This window comes from Scyliorhinus canicula, chromosome 2, assembly GCF_902713615.1.
Source record: "Scyliorhinus canicula chromosome 2, sScyCan1.1, whole genome shotgun sequence".
Classification (NCBI taxonomy): Eukaryota; Metazoa; Chordata; class Chondrichthyes; order Carcharhiniformes; family Scyliorhinidae; genus Scyliorhinus; species Scyliorhinus canicula.
This window is the reverse complement of record NC_052147.1, coordinates 266,282,892-266,301,546: the sequence shown is the minus strand read 5'-3', so window position 1 is coordinate 266,301,546 and position 18,655 is coordinate 266,282,892. Positions and strand designations below refer to the sequence as shown.

General features: G+C 47.1%; 1 protein-coding gene across 1 annotated transcript in view; it reads left to right on the top strand.

The window, feature by feature from the left end:
• The window catches only part of epb41l5 (erythrocyte membrane protein band 4.1 like 5), a 104,033-nt gene that overhangs the window by 33,352 nt on the left and 52,026 nt on the right, over positions 1 to 18,655 (top strand). The window contains exons 10-14 of the mRNA XM_038790307.1: positions 1,152 to 1,321; positions 3,290 to 3,396; positions 5,046 to 5,076; positions 11,265 to 11,304; positions 13,621 to 13,736. Coding sequence (XP_038646235.1) covers positions 1,152 to 1,321; positions 3,290 to 3,396; positions 5,046 to 5,076; positions 11,265 to 11,304; positions 13,621 to 13,736 — 464 coding nt within the window. The remainder of the gene's footprint in view (positions 1 to 1,151; positions 1,322 to 3,289; positions 3,397 to 5,045; positions 5,077 to 11,264; positions 11,305 to 13,620; positions 13,737 to 18,655) is intronic.

Genomic DNA, 18,655 nt, shown 5'->3' with positions numbered 1-18,655 from the left:
GCAATGCACATACCAGGTGTAGACTTCAGTCAGTTCCTTTGTGCCGTCTTCATCTTTGTGAGAACGGAAAATCCAACATGTAGGTAGTCGTGAAGGGCAATAGCAACAAAATGCGTGTTTTACTCAGCACTGTATACACCTGGGAGATGCTATACCAGAATGCTAACAGCCTCATGGGCTTTTGGCATGGTTTTAATGTGCTATCACAGGTCAGGTTCAGCAACTTAGTCTCTTCGTAGTCAGCTCGGGGTCTCAAAAGGAATTTTTCACCCATCACTTCTCTTTCAAAATCTGAAACATCCCCCATTTGCCAGTACTTCCCTGGGCTTTGCATCCTTACTTGCATTGACACAATTGACAAAACCATGCTCTTTGTTCCCAAGTAAAGATTCTTCTTTGTAGGCTGTTAACCAGCGACCATGGAGCTCTGTACAGAGGTAACACCAGCACTGCTCTGTCCTGCCCTGGACTCTCCTGGGCAGCTCTCTCCAGCAGCTTCTGTTGTGAGATCCTGGCCAGTAGGCCCACTGCGTCTCCTGCCATCTCTTACTTGTAAGAATATGATTAATCTTCACAGTCCTTTTGCCTTGCTTGTCAGCAGCTAGAAAATGGAAAAAGCTCTCCTCTGTAATTTGGCAGCAAAAAACATGCTTACATCAAGTTTGACATCTAGTGTAGGCGCCTTGCTCACTCCTGCCACCTCTGGCCGGAGGACTGCACACAGCCTCATTGCCTTTTCATTTAAAAGGCGACAGTGGTGCCATTCTCAATAAAAATGCCGGGAGCACTGTTGGGTGATTCTCATGTGATCGGATCACCTCGGGAACACCGTGAACGATCGCTTTGCAACCCGCCCGTGACTCACACATGGGTCGCAACCTGCACTTTGAAAAACCCTGGTCCCGAAGGAGTGTGAGTTAACCTCAAACCTTTAGCAACTGTGCAGCTCAGTCCCACACAAAGCAGTATATCTTTTTCCACAGGGGAAGTGATGGGATGGCTGCTATTGTAAAAATCCTATTCCCTTGAATAGTCTACTGCCTTGCCCGCTGAGCAGAGGCAGGCGTGGCATTGATGGCAAGATAGGGAACAGCAGAAAACCAGGTGAGACAACCAAATAAATGACTGGAACGTTACTTTTTCCCCACAAGGGTAAAGAACAAGAACACACTTTTGTATTTCGACTGGATCACCCGAAGGCTTGCAAACACCTCTGGAAATGTGCTGTGGAACACCATGCCTTTTTCCGACTACGGGGACCCGTGCAGAAGAATTCAAACCAGCTATCCTTCGTGCGGATGGGCTCTCGGTTCAGATACAGGTAAACGTGCCCTGAAACTGTGGGATCTGTTAAAACTACCGGCCATAATGTAATTGGTAATTTGCAGGGTGGTGAGTGGCAAGTGGTGTGAAATGGTACATTATTGCGGACTTGTTAAAGAAGCATGAATTTTAAGGAAGGTAATCTAGATAAGGGCCTGATTTTTAAAACCTTTAATAATAGAGGGATGTGATTAATGGTTCAGTGCAGTGTATACTTTAGAATGTATGCAGTCATGATTTACATCTTTGGGGGTTCCCAGATGTTTAACACAAATTGGCAGCTTACATTTTAAATATTACATGGCATTTGCCAGCTAGTCTCTGCCTGTGTCTGGGCTTCACATGAGCCTCTCCCACCTTGCTTTATCTAACCCCATTAACATATCCATATCCATTGCTTTCTCCCTATTATATGTCTAGCTGCCCCCTTGGGTGCATTTAAACTATTAACCTCAGCCACTTCTATGTGGTAGCAAGTTCCACAATCTAACCATTCTCTGGCTAAAGAAATATTGCCTGCATTTCCAAATGGATTCATTGAGGACTGCCTTCTATTGAAGGACTGTCCAAGTAGAAATGTCATATTTATGTCTACGCTATCGAACCCCATCAGAATTTTAACGCCTTCAACAGGTCCCTTCTCGGCCCTCTCCCTACTCCACAATAGTGCCTCTGCCTCTTCATCTTTACTGATCAAATGAAATGAAATGAAAATCGTTTATTGTCACAAGTAGGCTTCAAATGAAGTTACTGTGAAAAGCCCCTGGTCGCCACATTCCGGCACCTGTTCGGGGAGGCTGGTACGGGAATTGAACCCGAGCTGCTGGCCTGCCTCGGTCTGCTTTCAAAGCCAGCGATTTAGCCCAGTGTGCTAAACCAGCCCCTGATGGTTGCCATTTCCCAGTTCCCAGAACATATTTTGCAAAATTAAGTGAAAATCTTTCAATTGCTGAGAGACATGAATGCATGTTCCTGGTCAGTGGGTGCAGGTTGGCCGTCTGTGTCATGGTGAATGGCTGGAGACTGACGATTGGGCATCGACACGTTCTGAATTTGGGATTCCACCTGAATGTGGGATTAGATTTTGCATAGACTGGAGCTCAAACTAAACTGCTGACTGCAAGTTATTATGTCCGTGGCTCGCCATCAAATATACTTGTTATTGGAAGTTTATAAGCACACTCAAACTATTGGATTGCTTATAGCGAGAGTCTGCTTTATTCCTTTATTTTTCTGCTTCGTCCTGTCCATCCATGCTGAGAGTGCAAGTCCTTCCTCAGTCATTGTTTCCTCCTTCGCCGCCGCCAACCACTCCACAAACATCGGGTGCACCTTCTCAGCTGATGGGAGGCCCTGGTTGGGAATTCCTTATCACATCATCTAATGAAAATCCGCCATCCATTTCAACAGCAGTGAATTAATGTCTTCTGTTTGAGTTGCCTTGCTTTATTCTCTCCAGTTTTAAAGGAGCATTTTAAACAGGTTGAACCCAAAAGCAAAGCAAATGAGCACCGAAGGTACCTTTTAGGCTGCAAGTTTTGGGCCAGGATGAAGTGGGATTTTTTCATTGTACTGATGGAAATAGGACCCTACAATCCTGTTGCACTCCCACCACTTCACCATTTTCGATTGTGTATCAGGTCCCTTTCATTGACCGCGTCCATTGAGCAATCAAATGTGCAGCGGGAATGTGAATTATGGCTGGGGAGGGGGGGGGGGGGGGATCACAAATTGTAGAATTTGGCAATGCCTGTGGATTTGCGAAAATCCTTTAAACTTGGATTTTTAGAAGAAAGATGAGCCGTTTCCAGAGAGTGGGATCTTTTGCTTTGTTTGCCTCTAGCTGATAGCTGGAGGGACTGATGCATTGCTGCTTGAGGGGCTCCGGTGTCAGATGCAGCTTTGTACCTCCTCCCTCTTGCAGTGACAGTTTCAGGAGGTAATTTCTGAAGTGGTTGATTTGCAGTGGCCGAACAGAGTACCAGACCACCAAAACCAGTAAACCACGTCGGCAAGTGTCCTTCGAGCGCCGGCCCAGTAGACGCTATTCAAGAAGATCGATGCAGTATCGAGGTAAGAATCTGACTGATGGTGCAGGTGACTTATGCAGAGAGAGACCTGGAAATGGCTTCTAGTTATTATTTATTATTGGAATCAGCTACTGAGCAGCTCACGTGCCCTCTTGTGTTAAAGTCAGCACAGGTTGTAACCTCTGGGCACGAGAATGTACGCAGAGTACACTTTTGATGCAAACAATGATGGACAAGAAAAGGCCTATCTAGTCTGTTCGCCACAGGAGTGAATCCTTGTGCTTCACAACATATAGATTCCCCACCCCATCCAAAATCCCAGGAGGAACACAAAACCAATTTCCATAGAATCCCTTCAGTGCAGAAGGAGGCCATTTGGCCCATCGAGTCTGCATCGACCCTCCGAAGGAACACTCTATCTAGGCCCACTCCCCATCCCACCCTTGTGTGAATCGAACCCGGGTCTCTGGTGCTGTGAGGCAGCAGTGCTAACCACCGTGCCAGGGGAAGAAAAATGGAAAGTCTTTTGCCGACCCACTGAGACGATTGAAACCCAAGTCCAGTAGATTGCTTTGGCCCTGACACCCAGCGTCTACATTTTGTGCAGGATGATGCAATGTGCCAGAAGGTTTCCGACTCTGAGGTCTCAAAGGCGGGGGGAAATCTGTGAACCAGTCAGCAGATTTCTTCACTTCTCTCATGGAATCTTGCAGCATCAAAGATGGCCATTCAGCCCATCGTGCCCCATACCAGCCCTTTAAAAGGGCTGTCGAATTAGCCTCGCTCCCCTGATCTTTTCCCCATAGCCCTGCATGTTGTTTCCTTCTCAAGCAATGTATCCAGTTTCCTTTCAAAAGTTGTAATTGCATTGACTTCCACCACCATTTCAGGCATTGCACTCCAAGTCATAACATTTCTACATTTGTAGCATATGAATGTTTGCTATTGTATACCAGTTAAATATTGGGCTACGTCTGTTGTCAACGCCATGCTTGCCTATTTGTATGGGCTGCTGCCCCCCTTATAGGGGGCAGTGTGCCCCGGGGTGCCATGCGTGGTCATCCCCAGGTTCTGGAATTTTAAAATGCTCACTGTACCGAGTTAGCTTTTTCTTACCGTGCTATGTCTGTGGCATAAGACTGGCATAATTCGGGTTCACCCCATTCACGTCCCAGCAAACAACCCCCCACCGCCGGATTCTGCGCATGTACAGGAAAGTGTGTATGTGGGGGTGGATATTGGCAACCATCTTGCATGGCTATCTTGCATTGGTGGGAGACACAGTGAAAATATTTTGATGTTTAACCGTTCTAGTGTTGCAAGATGAAATGCTGGGGAAGAGTAAAACTGTCCCTGACTGTACACCAACACGTGGAGCTAATGTTCCTCGGGGAGGCCAGACACATTTGCTTGAATGGTGGGCTGAGGAAATCTCTGGGAGACGCTGTAATTTGGATGTTATTTTGGGGGACCGAAGGGGGGAATGTGAAGGATTTTGTTTCAATACTGATGCTGATGTTTGCATTCTGTGGGCTGTGCTGGAACCGAATGTGGCTGTATAATTACTTTATTTTCCTTTTTTAACCAAATTTTATTTGTTGCTGTGCACACTATCCCTTTGCACCAACATTAGCCGTTAAACATTATGTCCCTTGAATGTTACTAACCGTCATTATTCCTGTACCTTTACAGCCAATCCTTTCAACAGAAACTTGGAATCAAGGTAGGTGAATATGTTACTGAATTCAGACTAGACGTAGGGAGGATAGTTTTCCTGGTCGGGATCCAGGGACACAGTCGCAGGATACAAGGATAGGACTGAAGGGGAGGAACTATTTCTTCAGTTCAAGGGTAGTGAACCTGTGGAATCCTCAACTACCGAAGCCTGTTTCAGCAGACTTGAGGCAGGGGTAGTCGGGCTGAACATATTCAAGAGAGAGACAACTTTTAGGTTTTAATGGCATCCAGGGGCACGGGGAGAAAGCGGGAATATGGCATTGAGATGGAGGATCAACCATGATCATATTGAATGGTGAAGCAGGTCCGAAGGGCCGAATAGCCTGCTCCTGGCTTCTGTTTCTATGACCGTTGATGTTCACCATATATGTGCGAGCCTGTATATGGGTAAATGTTAGTCGGCCGCTGAATTCAGCGGAGAGACTATACAAGTCTGGTTCTGTTCTTGCCTGACGTGTGCACATGCAGCACAGGTTGAGACTTCTGCCGTTGTTCTCATTGTAAACCTGCTGTGCAAAAGCCAGTTACAGCGCCCCAAATTAAATCTGCTAACCCAACAACAACTGGCATTGATGTAGTATCTTTAACGTAGCAAAATGCCCCAAGAAGCTTCATAGAAAACCTCTCCATCAAAATATGCTACACAGCCACGTAAGGAGACATTGGACAGATGAATCGAAGCTTGGTCAAGGAGAGAGGATTTAAAGAATGTTTTAAGAGGAAAGCGAGATGGAATGGCTTAGGGAAGGCCTTGACCACTCGAGACATAGCCAATGGTGGAGTGATTTAAGAAAACGTGTGGGTTTTACAGGAGATTTAAATCGAAAAAGCTCCGAGGCCTTGGAGGGTTTTTGGGGCTGGAGGGGATTACATAGATGGGGAGGGAGGTATGAGGATATGGAGGGGATTTGAAAAACAGGCTGAAAATATTAAAAGGGGTCCATGTGTGCCAGGGTGAACAGTATGCAGTGTGAATTAGCATAAGGAAAGCTAGGGGCAGGATAGAAGACCAGCCAGGGATATTCAAGCCTAGAGCTATTGAGGTCATGGGTGAGGGTTTCAGCAGAATTGAGGCGGTGTAGCCAGGCAATACTACAAAGGTGGGAGTCGCTGGTCTTGGTGAAGGAGTTGATATGTACAGACTGAAATCAGGTCTGTCACATTCCTGATGCACATGACTGTTACTCAGTAAATAACCTTGTTGAGCATTCGGATTGATTCTGTGGCATATTTGAAGCGTAAAATATTTGGATTGTTTGAAGGGAAGAGCTTCACTTGACTGCCTGTGAGTTTATGTCGTTTTAAATTGTTGTGCATGTCATGTCAAATAGCCTGGCTGTTTTTCACTCCTTGTATTTCTTATTAAACTGATTGTGACTTAAAAGGGCCACCTTTTCATTTTTATTATATTCTCAATCGGGTCTACTCTCCTTCCCTAATGGTGGTCACTAGCAATGTGAACTTTTCTGTGATTACCTTTACCCTCCTTCTTAATCATGTACAGATCCTGATCCTGTAATGTACATGATTAAGAAGGAGGGTAAAGGTAATTACAGAAAATACAGTGCAGACGAGGCTCTTCGGCCCATCAAGTCTGCACTGACACATGAAAGACACTGTGACCTACCTACCTAATCCCATTGGCCCATGTCCTCGAATGTTATGATGTGCCAAGTGCTCATCCAGGTACTTTTTAAAGGATGTGAGGCAACCCACCTCTACCACCCTCCCAGGCAGTGAGTTCCAGACCATCACCACCCTCTGGGAAAAGGTTTTCCTCACTCTCTCCACCCCCACCCGCCAGAACCTCCTGCCTCTCACCTTGAACTTGTGACCCCTCGTAACTGACCCTTCAATTAAGGGGAACAGCTACACCCTACCACCCTGTCCATGCTCCTCATAATCCTGTCCACCTCGATCAGGTCGTCTCTCAGTCTTCTCTGCTCCAACGAAAACAACCCACGTGGAACTGCAGCTGTGGCCTCGCCAATGTTCTCCAACATGACCTCCCTGCTTCTGGAATCTGTGCCTCGATTGATAAAGGCAAGTGTCCCATATGCCCTTTTCACCCACCCTATTAACCCACCCTCTCGCCTTCAGAGATCTAGGGACAAACGTGCCAAGATCCCTTTGTTTCTTGAAACTACCCAGTGTCACGCCATTATGACGCTGTGGTGCCAGTGAATAGTCACTGTGTTTGACTGGACTTCCTACGATGCTTCTTGCACAACCCGTTTATGGAGACAGTTCACTCCCTTTTAAAATGTAACTTTTTTTCCAGCTTCATGTGGAGGAGTAGAAACCTGTCTTTTTGCTGAATGCAATTTGTTATCATTTATTAGTAATGCTGTGGTTGTTCCTCCTGTTCCATGCACTTGGCCTGTTGTTATAGAAGTCACACTGTTCAATAGCCTCCCTTCCTAGTTTTTTTTTCTTTGTTTTAAAAATTTAAGAGAATCCAATTAATTTTTTCCAATTAAGGGGCAATTTAGCACGGCCAATCCACCTATCCTGCACATCTTTTGGATTGTGGGGGCGAAACCCACGCAAACACGGCGAGAATGTGCAATCTCCACACGGGCAGTGACAGTCGGGATTGAACCTGGGACCTCGGCACCGTGAGGCAACTGTGCTCACCACTTGCGTCACCCTCTCCCATCCTAGTTACTGAACACAGCTTGATAGAAATGTGAACCACCGCAAGCTGAGAGACTCTGAGGAGCTAAACCCTAATGAATGGCGCCTCCTTTTTTAAAAAATCATCTTGATTGTCACAAGTAGGCTTACATTAACGCTGCAATGAAGTTACTGTGAAAAGCCACTAATCGCCACATTCTGGCGCCTGTTCGGGTACACGGAGGGAGAATTCAGAATGGCCAAATTACCCAACAAGCACGTCTTTCAGGACTTGTGGGAAGAAACCGGAGCACCCGGAGGAAACTCACGCAGACACTGGGAGAATGTGCAGACTCCGCACAGATAGTGACCCAAGCCAGGAATCGAACATGGGACCCTGACACTGTGAAGCAACAGTGCTAACCACTGTGCTACTGCGCTGCCCCTACAGCCTTGTGCTTGGAATGAAGTCATTGTGGGGTGATTTCCCACCCCCACACAGTCTCCTTCTGGCAAGTCACTCTGTGGCTATGTGCTTTAGTTGGAGTCTATTTATCAATGCTCATCGACACATGGACATCTCCCCATCATACCCTTTCTATGGCATCTGTTGGGCTGCCATTCCTCAAGTAATGCCTGACCGTTGCAAATAATCACGTGTGAAACTGAATAGTTAATGCCGATGAGGCTGCTTGTCAAGAGAGGAGGATATGGATATTCCAAAGACTGATCCTTTCTTCATGATGTTTGGGTCCACGGACATTTTGCTGGCAGCATGACTTGCAAAGATTTACCTTGGGTTCTATATGTAGGCACAGTAGGACTGTGTGGTGATTTTCCCTTTTAAGGGCAGCACAGCAGAGTATGAATATGAAGAAGGTTATATAAGATTGCAACAGGATCTTGACCAATTGGGCCAGTGGGCCGATGAATGGCAGACTGAGTTTAATTGGGATAAATGTGAGGTGATGCATTTTGGTGGATCAAATCTTGGCAGGACCTACTCAGTTCAGGGTAGGGAGTTGGGGAGAGTTACAGAACAAAGAGATCTAGGGGTACAGGTTCTTAGCTCCTCAAAGTTGGAGTCGCAGGTGGACAGGCTGGTAAAGAAGGCATTCAGCATGCTAGGTTTTATTGGTCAGAATATTGAATACAGAAGTTGGGACATCTTGTTGAAATTGTACAAGACATTGGTAAGACCACACATGGAGTACTGTGCTCTGTGTACTGTCTGGTCACCCAATTCATAGATCATAGATAATAATAAAGCCCCTACTCACCACATTCCGGCGCTTGTTTTGGGAGGCTGGTACGGGAATTGAACCCGCGCTGCTGGCCTTGTTCTGCATTACAAGCCAGCTGTTTAGCCCACTGTGCTAAACCAACCCCTAGATCATAGCATTTACAATGCAGAAGGAGGCCATTCGGCCCATCCCGTCTGCACAGGCCCTTGGAAAGAGCACCCTAGCTAATCTCATACCTCCACCCTATCCCCGTAACCCCACTTAACCTTTTTGGACACCAAGGGCAATTTAACATGGCCAATTCACCTAACCTGTGTGGGAGGAAGCCGGAGCACCCACACAGACAGTGACCCAAGCCGGGAATCGAACCTGGGACCCTGGAGCTGTGAAGCAACTATACTAACCACTGTGCTACTGTGCTCCTCTATTATAGGAAGGACATTGTTAAACTAGAAAGAATGCAGAAGAGATTTACGAGGATGCTACCAGGACTAGATGGTCTGAGTTATAAGGAGAGGCTGAATCAGCTGGGATTTTTTTCCCTGGAGCGTAGGAGGCTTAGGGGTGAACTTATAGAGGTCTATAAAATAATGAGGGACATAGATAAGGTAGATAGTCAACATCTTTTCCCAAAGGTAGGAGAGTCTAGAACTAGAGGGTATAGGTTTAAGGTGAGAGAGAGAGAGATACAAAAGAGACCAGAGGGGAAATTTATTCGCACAGAGGGTGGTGAGCATCTGGAACGAGCTGCCAGAGGCAGTGGTAGAGGCGGGTACAATTTTTTCCTTTAAAAAACAGTTAGATAGTTACATGGGCAGGGTGGGTACAGAGGGATATGGGCCAAATGTGGGCAAGTGGGACTAGCTTAGTGATAGAAACTGGGTGGCGTGGACCAGCTGGGCCGAAGGGCCTGTTTCCATGCTATAAACATCTGTGACTCTATGACCTGGCCTTGGTGACCAATCAGGACTCCCGAGTGGGGAATCGCCCCAGGGGGCGGAGTTCTCTTTGCAGAGGCGTTCCAGAACTAACTGTTGGCATGCTGCTGCTGCAGATCCTTTGTAAACAAATCCTTTGTAATTCACCGCAAACCAGTACAATGGCAGGGGGCTCTGAGCCAGTCAGGGTCCCGAATGGATCCAGGGAGGAAAAGCTTAGCTGTTGTCCAGTGAAATATAGGGACCCCCCAAATGGAATTTTTCTGAGTTCCATCCCAAGGCACGGGCCATGCCTGCCTGTGTGGTATAGTCATTCTAAACTGCCCTTGTGTCTGTGAAGACTGCCTTTGTAAAATTAATCCATTATACATAGATACATAGAAGATAGGAGCAGGAGGAGGCCTTTTGGCCCTTCGAGCCTGCTCCGCCATTCATCATGATCATGGCTGATCACCCAACTCAACAGCCTAATCCTTCTTTCTCCCCATAGCCTTTGATCCCATTCTCCCCAAGTGCTATTTCTAGCTGCCTCTTGAATATATTCAAAGTTTTAGCATCACCTACTTCCTGTGGTAATGAATTCCACAGGCTCACCACTCTTTGGGTGAAGAAATGTCTCCTCATGTCTGTCTGAAATGGTTAACCCTGAATCCTCAGGCTGTGACCCCTGGTTCTTGGCACACCCATCATTGGGAACATCCTCCCTGCATCTACCCTGTCTTGTCCTGTGAGAATTTTATAAGTCTCTATGATATCCCCCCTCATTCTTGAAAACTCCAGCGAGAACAATCCCAACCGAGTCAATCTCTCCTCCTATGACAGTCCCGCCTTCCCTGGGATCAGTCTGGTAAACCTTCGCTGCACTCCCTCGAGTGCAAGAACATCCTTCCTCAGAAAACCAAAACTGTACACAATACTCCAGGTGTGGCCTCACCAAGGCCCCGTACAATTGCAGCAACACATCCCTGCTTCTATACTCAACCTCTCGCAATGAAGGCCAACATACCATTAGCCTTCTTTACCGCCTGCTGCACCTGCATGCTTACCTTCAGCGAATAATGCACAAGGACACCCAGGTCCCGCTGCACACTGCCCTCTCCCAAATTACAACCATATAGTTGCTTATAGTCGCTTCAAACCTAGATTTCCGGATATGGGATTCAGTTTAATTGTTGTATTAGCCGTGGTTTCCACTGCAAATTTGCTCAGTGTTTTCGTGTTAAACAATTGGAATCACTACACAAAAAACACCCAGTTTAGCACTTTTTAAACTAAAAAGCTTAAGTCACGGTTGAAATGTGATTTCACCGCTTGTTGTTCTGTTTTAAACAAAAAAATTAAAATAATTGTTTTCACTTGTGTTTTTTTAAAACCAGTTCCCACAGTAACGCAGCAAGTCACAAACCGTCTTCCCAGGTATGCATCCATTATTGTTCTGCGTGGTGTCTGGCTCTGTGCGCGTGGTGGCTGGCTCTGTGCGCGTGGTGGCTGGCTCTGTGCGCGTGGTGTCTGGCTCTGTGCGCGTGGTGTCTGGCTCTGTGCGCGCGGTATCTTGTTGGCCCTGGAACACTGCCAGCTGTGCACCCCGGGGAATTTGAAATTCTTTCTTGAATGTCTACAATGTGATGCATAGCAGAAACCTTAAAAAGGAACATCGCAGGTTTGTGTCTGATTATGCTTAATTGCCAAAAGTGTGACTCTCCGCTTCAGTATTCTGTAACAGTGACAATCGTGTAGCATTCATTGAGTTATCCAGCACAGAGGAAGTGTGTTCAGGCCTTCGTGGTTGTGTCAGCTCTTTGAAAACACTATCCAATAATCCTATCCTCCTGCTCTTTCCCCATAGTCCTGCAATTCTGACATTTCCGTGCACAAATCCAATTTTTCCCTTGAAAGTTAGTATTTCATTCAAAGCTCAGCCTCCACTCGTAGGCAAAGGTAGGTGACGGCTGTGGACGCTGCTTTGACATTGGATCCTGTCTTTTGTTCTGGCCAATAGGGGGCATTAGGGCTTGCTCAATAATTCCAATAAATCATGGCTGATTTGCACCACGACTGAAAATGACCCTCAATATATCATCAAGAAAAAAAACTATTGTTCGTCATTCCTTTGTGTTGCTCACTGATGATGCAAAGTTGCTGTTGTGTTTTTGTTAAAGTGTTTGATGGAATGCTATCATCCTGGGAAATCTGAGCACGTAACAAGGACAGTAACATCAGATGGTGTGAACTGTTATTTTCCTAATGTGAGCTGTAAGGACTGGTTTCCCCTCATAGGCTTTGAGATCAACTGGGACTATAAAGCTGGCACTTGGTATCAGTGAGATTGGCAGCACAATATTCCAGGAGGCCGCCTTCTAACCTGGCTCTGTCTCTGCATTCACTTTCCCATTAAGTATGGCGGGGGGGGCTTTTTGATGCTTCCAGGTCAACCAAAGCACCGGCAGCACATAAGCCTCAGAGGCTCCACTGAGAGCATTGGATGATATCAGGGTAAGGAGGAAACTACGAGGACGTCTCAATGCAGATGCATCCTCACTGGCCAACACAGAAGATAGAAGACTCCTGAAGCCAGTAGGGACATTCACGCTTTCTGCTGGAATGAGGGCTCAGCTGCGATTGCTGACTTTGATTCACATGGCCCTGATATTGGGGTATAGAAGATCTGGGCCCCAAGGGCCTCTGGTCTGTCACAGGGAGGTCATCTTCTCTGTGAATATGGAACCAATTTAGACGGCACTTTAAGCCACATTTGAAGTCATTAATGGCGGAGATCATTAGGAACCAGAGATTAATTTCAGGGTAGGGAGTGGGATGCAACAGAGAGGTTCAGGGATTTGTTCAAGGAGAGTAGGTTTGCGGGAGTGAAGGAAATGGTGGAGAAGCTCCAACTTCTGGGGGGGAATGGGTTTAAATATCTACAGGTTTGGAACTTTGTTCAGAAAGAACTCTCTACGTTTCCTCAGTTGCTGCCCCCTCTCTGAGGGATAAGGTAATGGATGAGCTAGGAATGGGAAGTTACTGTGAAAAGCCCCTCGTCGCCACATTCTGGCACCTGTTCGGGTACACTGAGGGAGAATTTAGAATGTTTACTTCACCTAACGAGCACGTCTTGTGGGAGGAATCCAGAGCGCCCGGAGGAAACCCGCGTAGGCACGGGGAGAACGTGCAGACTCCACACACAGTGACCCAAGCCGGGAATCGAAACCGGGTCCCTGGCGCTGTGCAGCATCAGTGCTAACTACTATGCTACCGTGCCACCCAAAACAATGTCGGAGATTTTGAGGGTGATGGTGGTGCCAAGCCCATGGTTGGCAATCTTTGGGGTATCGAATGAGCCAGAGCTGAAGGAGGGGAAGAGGGCTGGTGTCTTGGCCTTCACGTCTCGGATAGCCTGGGGGAGGGTTCTGCTTGGGTGGGGGGCATCAAACCACCAAAGGCGACTGCATGGTTAGGGGACCTGGCAGGGTTTTTGCACCTGGGAAAAAAAATCAAGTACGCCATTAGAAGTTGGAGGAGGTGTTCTGTTCGAGGTGGAAGCCATTTATTTATTTGCAAATTAGTAGTAGTCAGCAAATGGGTGTGGGGGTTAAGAGGGAAATACAGGATTGGTTGGTGGGAGTATTTATATGGAAAATAAAAATATTTTCAACAAAGTGTTTGATCCTGTACGGTACACGGTTACCAAAATTGCGACATCTTTTCACGCAAATGCTTTGATTTCTCTCTCAGATTGCGATGATAAGGTCAGCTGTTCCCGTTGTGGCATCATTACCCAGTGCCCCAGTACCAATTGAAATAGAGAACCTTCCCAGAAGCCCAGGCCTCCACCAATCCGTGAAGAGGAGGTAAGGATCATGACCTTCGGCATTCAATAACCAAAGTAATATCCACAAGCGATTGCGAAACTGTTGGGCCAATTTACTTAGTGAAGGATTTTGAGCTGAAAAATTCTTGTTTTAAAAAAGAATTCCTGTGGCACGTTAAAAATTTCAAAAGTCAAAAATGATGTTCCATATCTGTGAATGTCGCCTTCCATTGTTGGGTAAAAGTCTAAACACCAACAGCAAGGCTGAATTGAGGCCTTTACTCAGTGGCTTGAGAAGTTATTAATGGGGCACTGTTATCTTGAATTTGTGGCATGCAAGTTTAATGTCATTTAAGCAGTAAGCTTAAGTGTTTAAGGAACTGTTTTCCATGGGAATTGCATATGTTTAATCAATTCATAGTAATTTGGCATCCGCCCACCTGGACAGTCCCCAATCTCAGCTACAGCAATGCTGTGCTTTTCAAAATGAATGATATGTTTTTTAATGGGAAATGTCTTGCCGTTCCAAAGCTGTCTTCACCGTTAAAAGCGTGGTAATGATTGGATGGAAAATATCCCAGTGAGGTGAAGTTTTTTTGTTTCACGGTGGAAGATTGAAACACCTACCAGACACCAGACCTGTCCAAGCAGAGATACGGGTTGTATCGGATATTATGCTCTAGCACCAGGACTGTGGACTCCTCTGCAGGCCCAGCTTTGAGGTTTCGCTTGTGCACTATTCCGATGGGGGACTGCAAAAGCCATGCATTTATTTGCATTCTTGTATCTAAGAAAGAAGAGCTTTGTGGCATTTCACAGAGGCTTGGGGGGGGGGGGAGTTGGCGAGTGAAGAGGAGAGGGGCCCTGATCCTAAGATCAAGAGACGTGACCAAAATCAAGCACCAATTAATGTACGGAACCTCAGTGTTACGAGCTTAGCCTGCGTGGCAGCCCCGTTCATGTCAATGGAAGAGCTCTCACCCAGGTAAGATGAACCCCTGACCAGAGTTACTGTTGAATGTCTGAGTTGGTAACAATCAGGTTCCACCGTCCCTTTCTGTCTTGATTCAGGTCTGGACATGGTACCGGTTTTTAAAAATGAGTGTCCCAAGGTGGGCCCTGCTCACAATTTACATTGCCAGGCTGAAAATTAAAGTACTAATGGCCTTCATTTCTGTTGTGCGCGGTGGTGTGTTTGCTGCTGTCTGCAGCTCTCAATCAAAGCGATTGAATCAACCGGCTTCTTTGAATTTTTGTCTCGCCTCTGACCTGTTCAGTTTCTGGACTCTGTATGCTCAAGGTGGTGGAACTCCGGAGCTTGGCGTAGTGTGGAATCGTTGAATGCGCTTGTCCCTTCAGTGGTGGTGGGTGATGGTTTATCTTTTTGACCTGATTGCTGGGCGTGTGATCTGGGGTAGGCTGACCATAACTGAACAAATCATCTGCTGCTTCTCTGAAGGATCATTTTCTGCATGCCTAAATATTTGCTTATGAGGAGGCCGAGCGGGAGACAATACTCACTCTTTTGCAAATCTTCTGATTAACCTTCCGGGCTGTGTGTGAAACCATGTGTGAGATTTCTTTCTGAGGGCAGAAGAATAGGACCAAAGATCAGCCTTCCAATCTCTTGTGCCACCTCCACCACGACCTGGCTGAACTTTTACCTCCCCTCTCCTGTACCTCTTTTCCTTAGAGCTGGAGAACCTGTGACTCTTGTGTTGTGGGTATACTGAACAACTGAACAGTCACAGCTCTGTGCTGATGCATTCCAAAGATCCACGGGCCTCAGAATGAAGAAATCGCTCCTCACCGCGATCCTAAATGGCTGACCCCTTAGTTTGAGACTTTCCCCCAAGTTCCAAACTCCATCCAGGAGAATCAGTCTCTCTGCATCTCTCCTGCCAGCTTCTTGGAGAAGATTTAGTTCCAATGAAATCGCCTTTCGTTCTACTGAACGTACCGGCCCATTCTACTCCCTCCCTCTCTCCAGGGAGAGGCTTCTCATCCCAGGAATTAATCTGACACCCAGCACTCATCCACACACTAATTGGCTTCCCTCCCCCACCCCCAATGCCTTTCCACTTTCAGGTTCTCGCATGCAGGACCCCCCTCCGGCCAGCTGTCGCACGCATGTACACCCCCCCCCCCTCCCCTCCCCCCCCAAAGTGGGCTCGCGCGCACCTTCCCCTTGCCCCCCCCCCCTCATTGGTGGGGGCCTGTCCCCCACATGCACCCCACTCCTTCCATGCCAACCCCTGATCCACACTAGTTCCCTTACCTCTTTATATCCCCTATGTAAACCAAGTTACAACCCATGCCACCCTACCCACTACCATTAACGGGCAGCATGGTAGCATTGTGGATAGCGCAACTGCTTCACAGCTCCAGTGTCCCTGGTTCGATTCCTACTTAGGTCACTGTCTGTGCGGAGTCTGCACATCCTCCCCGTGTGTGCGTGGGTTTCCTCCGGGTGCTCCGGTTTCCTCCCACAGTCCAAAGATGTGCAGGTTAGGTGGATTGGCCATGATAAATTGCCCTTAGTGTCCAAAAATTGCCCTTAGTATTGGGTGGGGTTACTGGGTTATAGGGATAGGGTGGAGGTGTTGACCTTGGGTAGGCGGCTCTTTCCAAGAGCCGGTGCAGACTCGATGGGCCGAATGGCCTCCTTCTGCACTGTAAATTCTATGATTAAGCCTCCTTTTTGCTCATCCGCATTCACAATTTAATAAAAGCTCACAAATTTAGCTTTCTTTAATCCCTTAAACAAGCATTTTGTTTTCCTTATCCCAAGACTCTTTATAAACACTTGGATCTGCCCATCAAACTGTGAATTGATGGGCACACCACTGTGGTAATAGGTTGTGAAATCAGTCACATGGCACTAATCCTATAATGGCAATGATCAGGCTTGTGTCAACCGACGAGTGAAATTTTAAACACCGCTCTTTTTTTCGCTAACACTGCAGACAGATTTTATTTGCAAATATTTAAAGGGCAGGAGACTTATTGTTTGATAGCTCCCTTTCTAAGCTCTCTTGGCAGCTCCAATATACTTTTTAGGCACGTTCATGACACAGAATCACAGAATACTGCTGTGCATAAGAGGCCCATCGGCCCATCAAATCTGCATCGACACATGAAAGGCCCTGATCTGCCCACCTGCTACCATTTGCAGGTTAGACTGAAGCAACGCGGTTTCAACACCCCTCTCCCCAGCATACTCCTGGCAAACGTCCAAGCGATTGAAAACAAGCTGGATGAACTTAACGCCAGACTTGCCTCTCAGAGGGAAGTAAGAGACTGCTGTGTGCTCTGTTTCACAGAGACATGGCTCACCCCCGCCTCACCGGACTGTGCCATACAACCTGAAGGCTTACCTATTCACCGGGCGGACCGCACGGCATCTTCAGGCAAAGCGAAGGGTGGTGGGGTTTGCCTCCTCATCAACTCCTCCTGGTGCTTGGATGTGGTGACCCTGGCGACCAACTGCTCCCCAGATTTGGAATACTTGACCATAAAGAGCCGCCCATACTATCTTCCACGTGAGTTCACTTCAGCCATTATCACAGCAGTCTACATCCCACCCCAGGCAGAAGTGAGGAAGACGCTGGATGAACTGTACACAGTCATAAACAACTACGAAACAGAACACCCGGAGGCCTTGTTCATCGTGGCCGGAGACTTCAACAAGGCCAACCTCAAGAATGTACTGCCAAAATTCCACCAGCACATCTCCTGTCCCACCAGGGGTGACAACACTCTTGACCACTGCTACTCAAAAATCAAGGGCGCCTACCGTTCCATCCCCCGACCGCATTTTGGGAAATCAGACCATAAGACTGTGCTCCTTCTCCCGGCTTACAAGCAGAAACTCAAGATGGAGAATCCAGCTAAGAAGGTTGTGCAGTCCATGTACTGGATGATCTGTTGAGCTGCTTGCAGAAAAATACTTTTCACTGTACCTCGGTACACGTGACAATAAACAAATCCAATCCAATCCATTTGCCAGCACTTGACCCAGAGCCTTGAATGTTAAGACGTGCCAAGTGCTCATCCAGGTACTTTTTAAAGGAAGTGAGACAACCCGCCTCTACCACCCTCCCAAACAGTGCTTCTAGACCATCGTCACTCTCTGGGTAAAAAAAGTTTTCCCTCAATTCCCTCCTTAAACCCCCCACCCGTCACTTGTGTCCACTCGTAACTGACCCTTCAACTATGGGGAACAGCTGCTCCCTATCCACCCTGTCCATGCCCCTCATAGTCTTGTACACCTCGATCAGGTCACCCCTCAGTCTTCTCTGCGCCAGATAAAATAACCCAAGCCCATCCAACCTCCCTTTGCAACTTAAATGTTCCGTCCCGGGCAACATCCTGGTGACTCCTCTCTGCACCTCTCCTGTGCAATCCCATCCTTCCTATAATGTGGCGATCAGAATTGCACACAGTACTCCAGCTGTGGCCTCATCAAAGTTCATTATAACTCCAACATAACCCCTCTGCTTTTGTAATTATGCCCTGACTGAAAAAAGCGAGTGACCCATATGCCTTTATCACCACCCTATTAATCTGCCCTTCTGCCTTTGGAGATCTATGGACAAACAGGCCAATATCCCTTTGTTCTTCGGAACTTCCCAGTGCCAGGCCATTCATTGAATACTTCCTTGTCAAATTACTCCTTTCAAAGTGTCTCACCTCACACTTTTCTGGGTTCAATTCCATCTGCCACTTATCCGCCCATTTGACCATCCCATCTAATAACTTCCTGTACCCCAAGGCACTCAACCTCACTGTTGACCACAAATTTCTATTTGTAACATTCCCAAAGGGCATGTTACCTCTCGTTGTCCTGGGATCATATCCTAAAGGGCACCGTACCTCTTCAAAAGGGTACCCTACCCCTCCAAATACTTGTTCAGACATTCTGTCAGATCTAATGTCCACAAGGTGTGTTTTGGACAT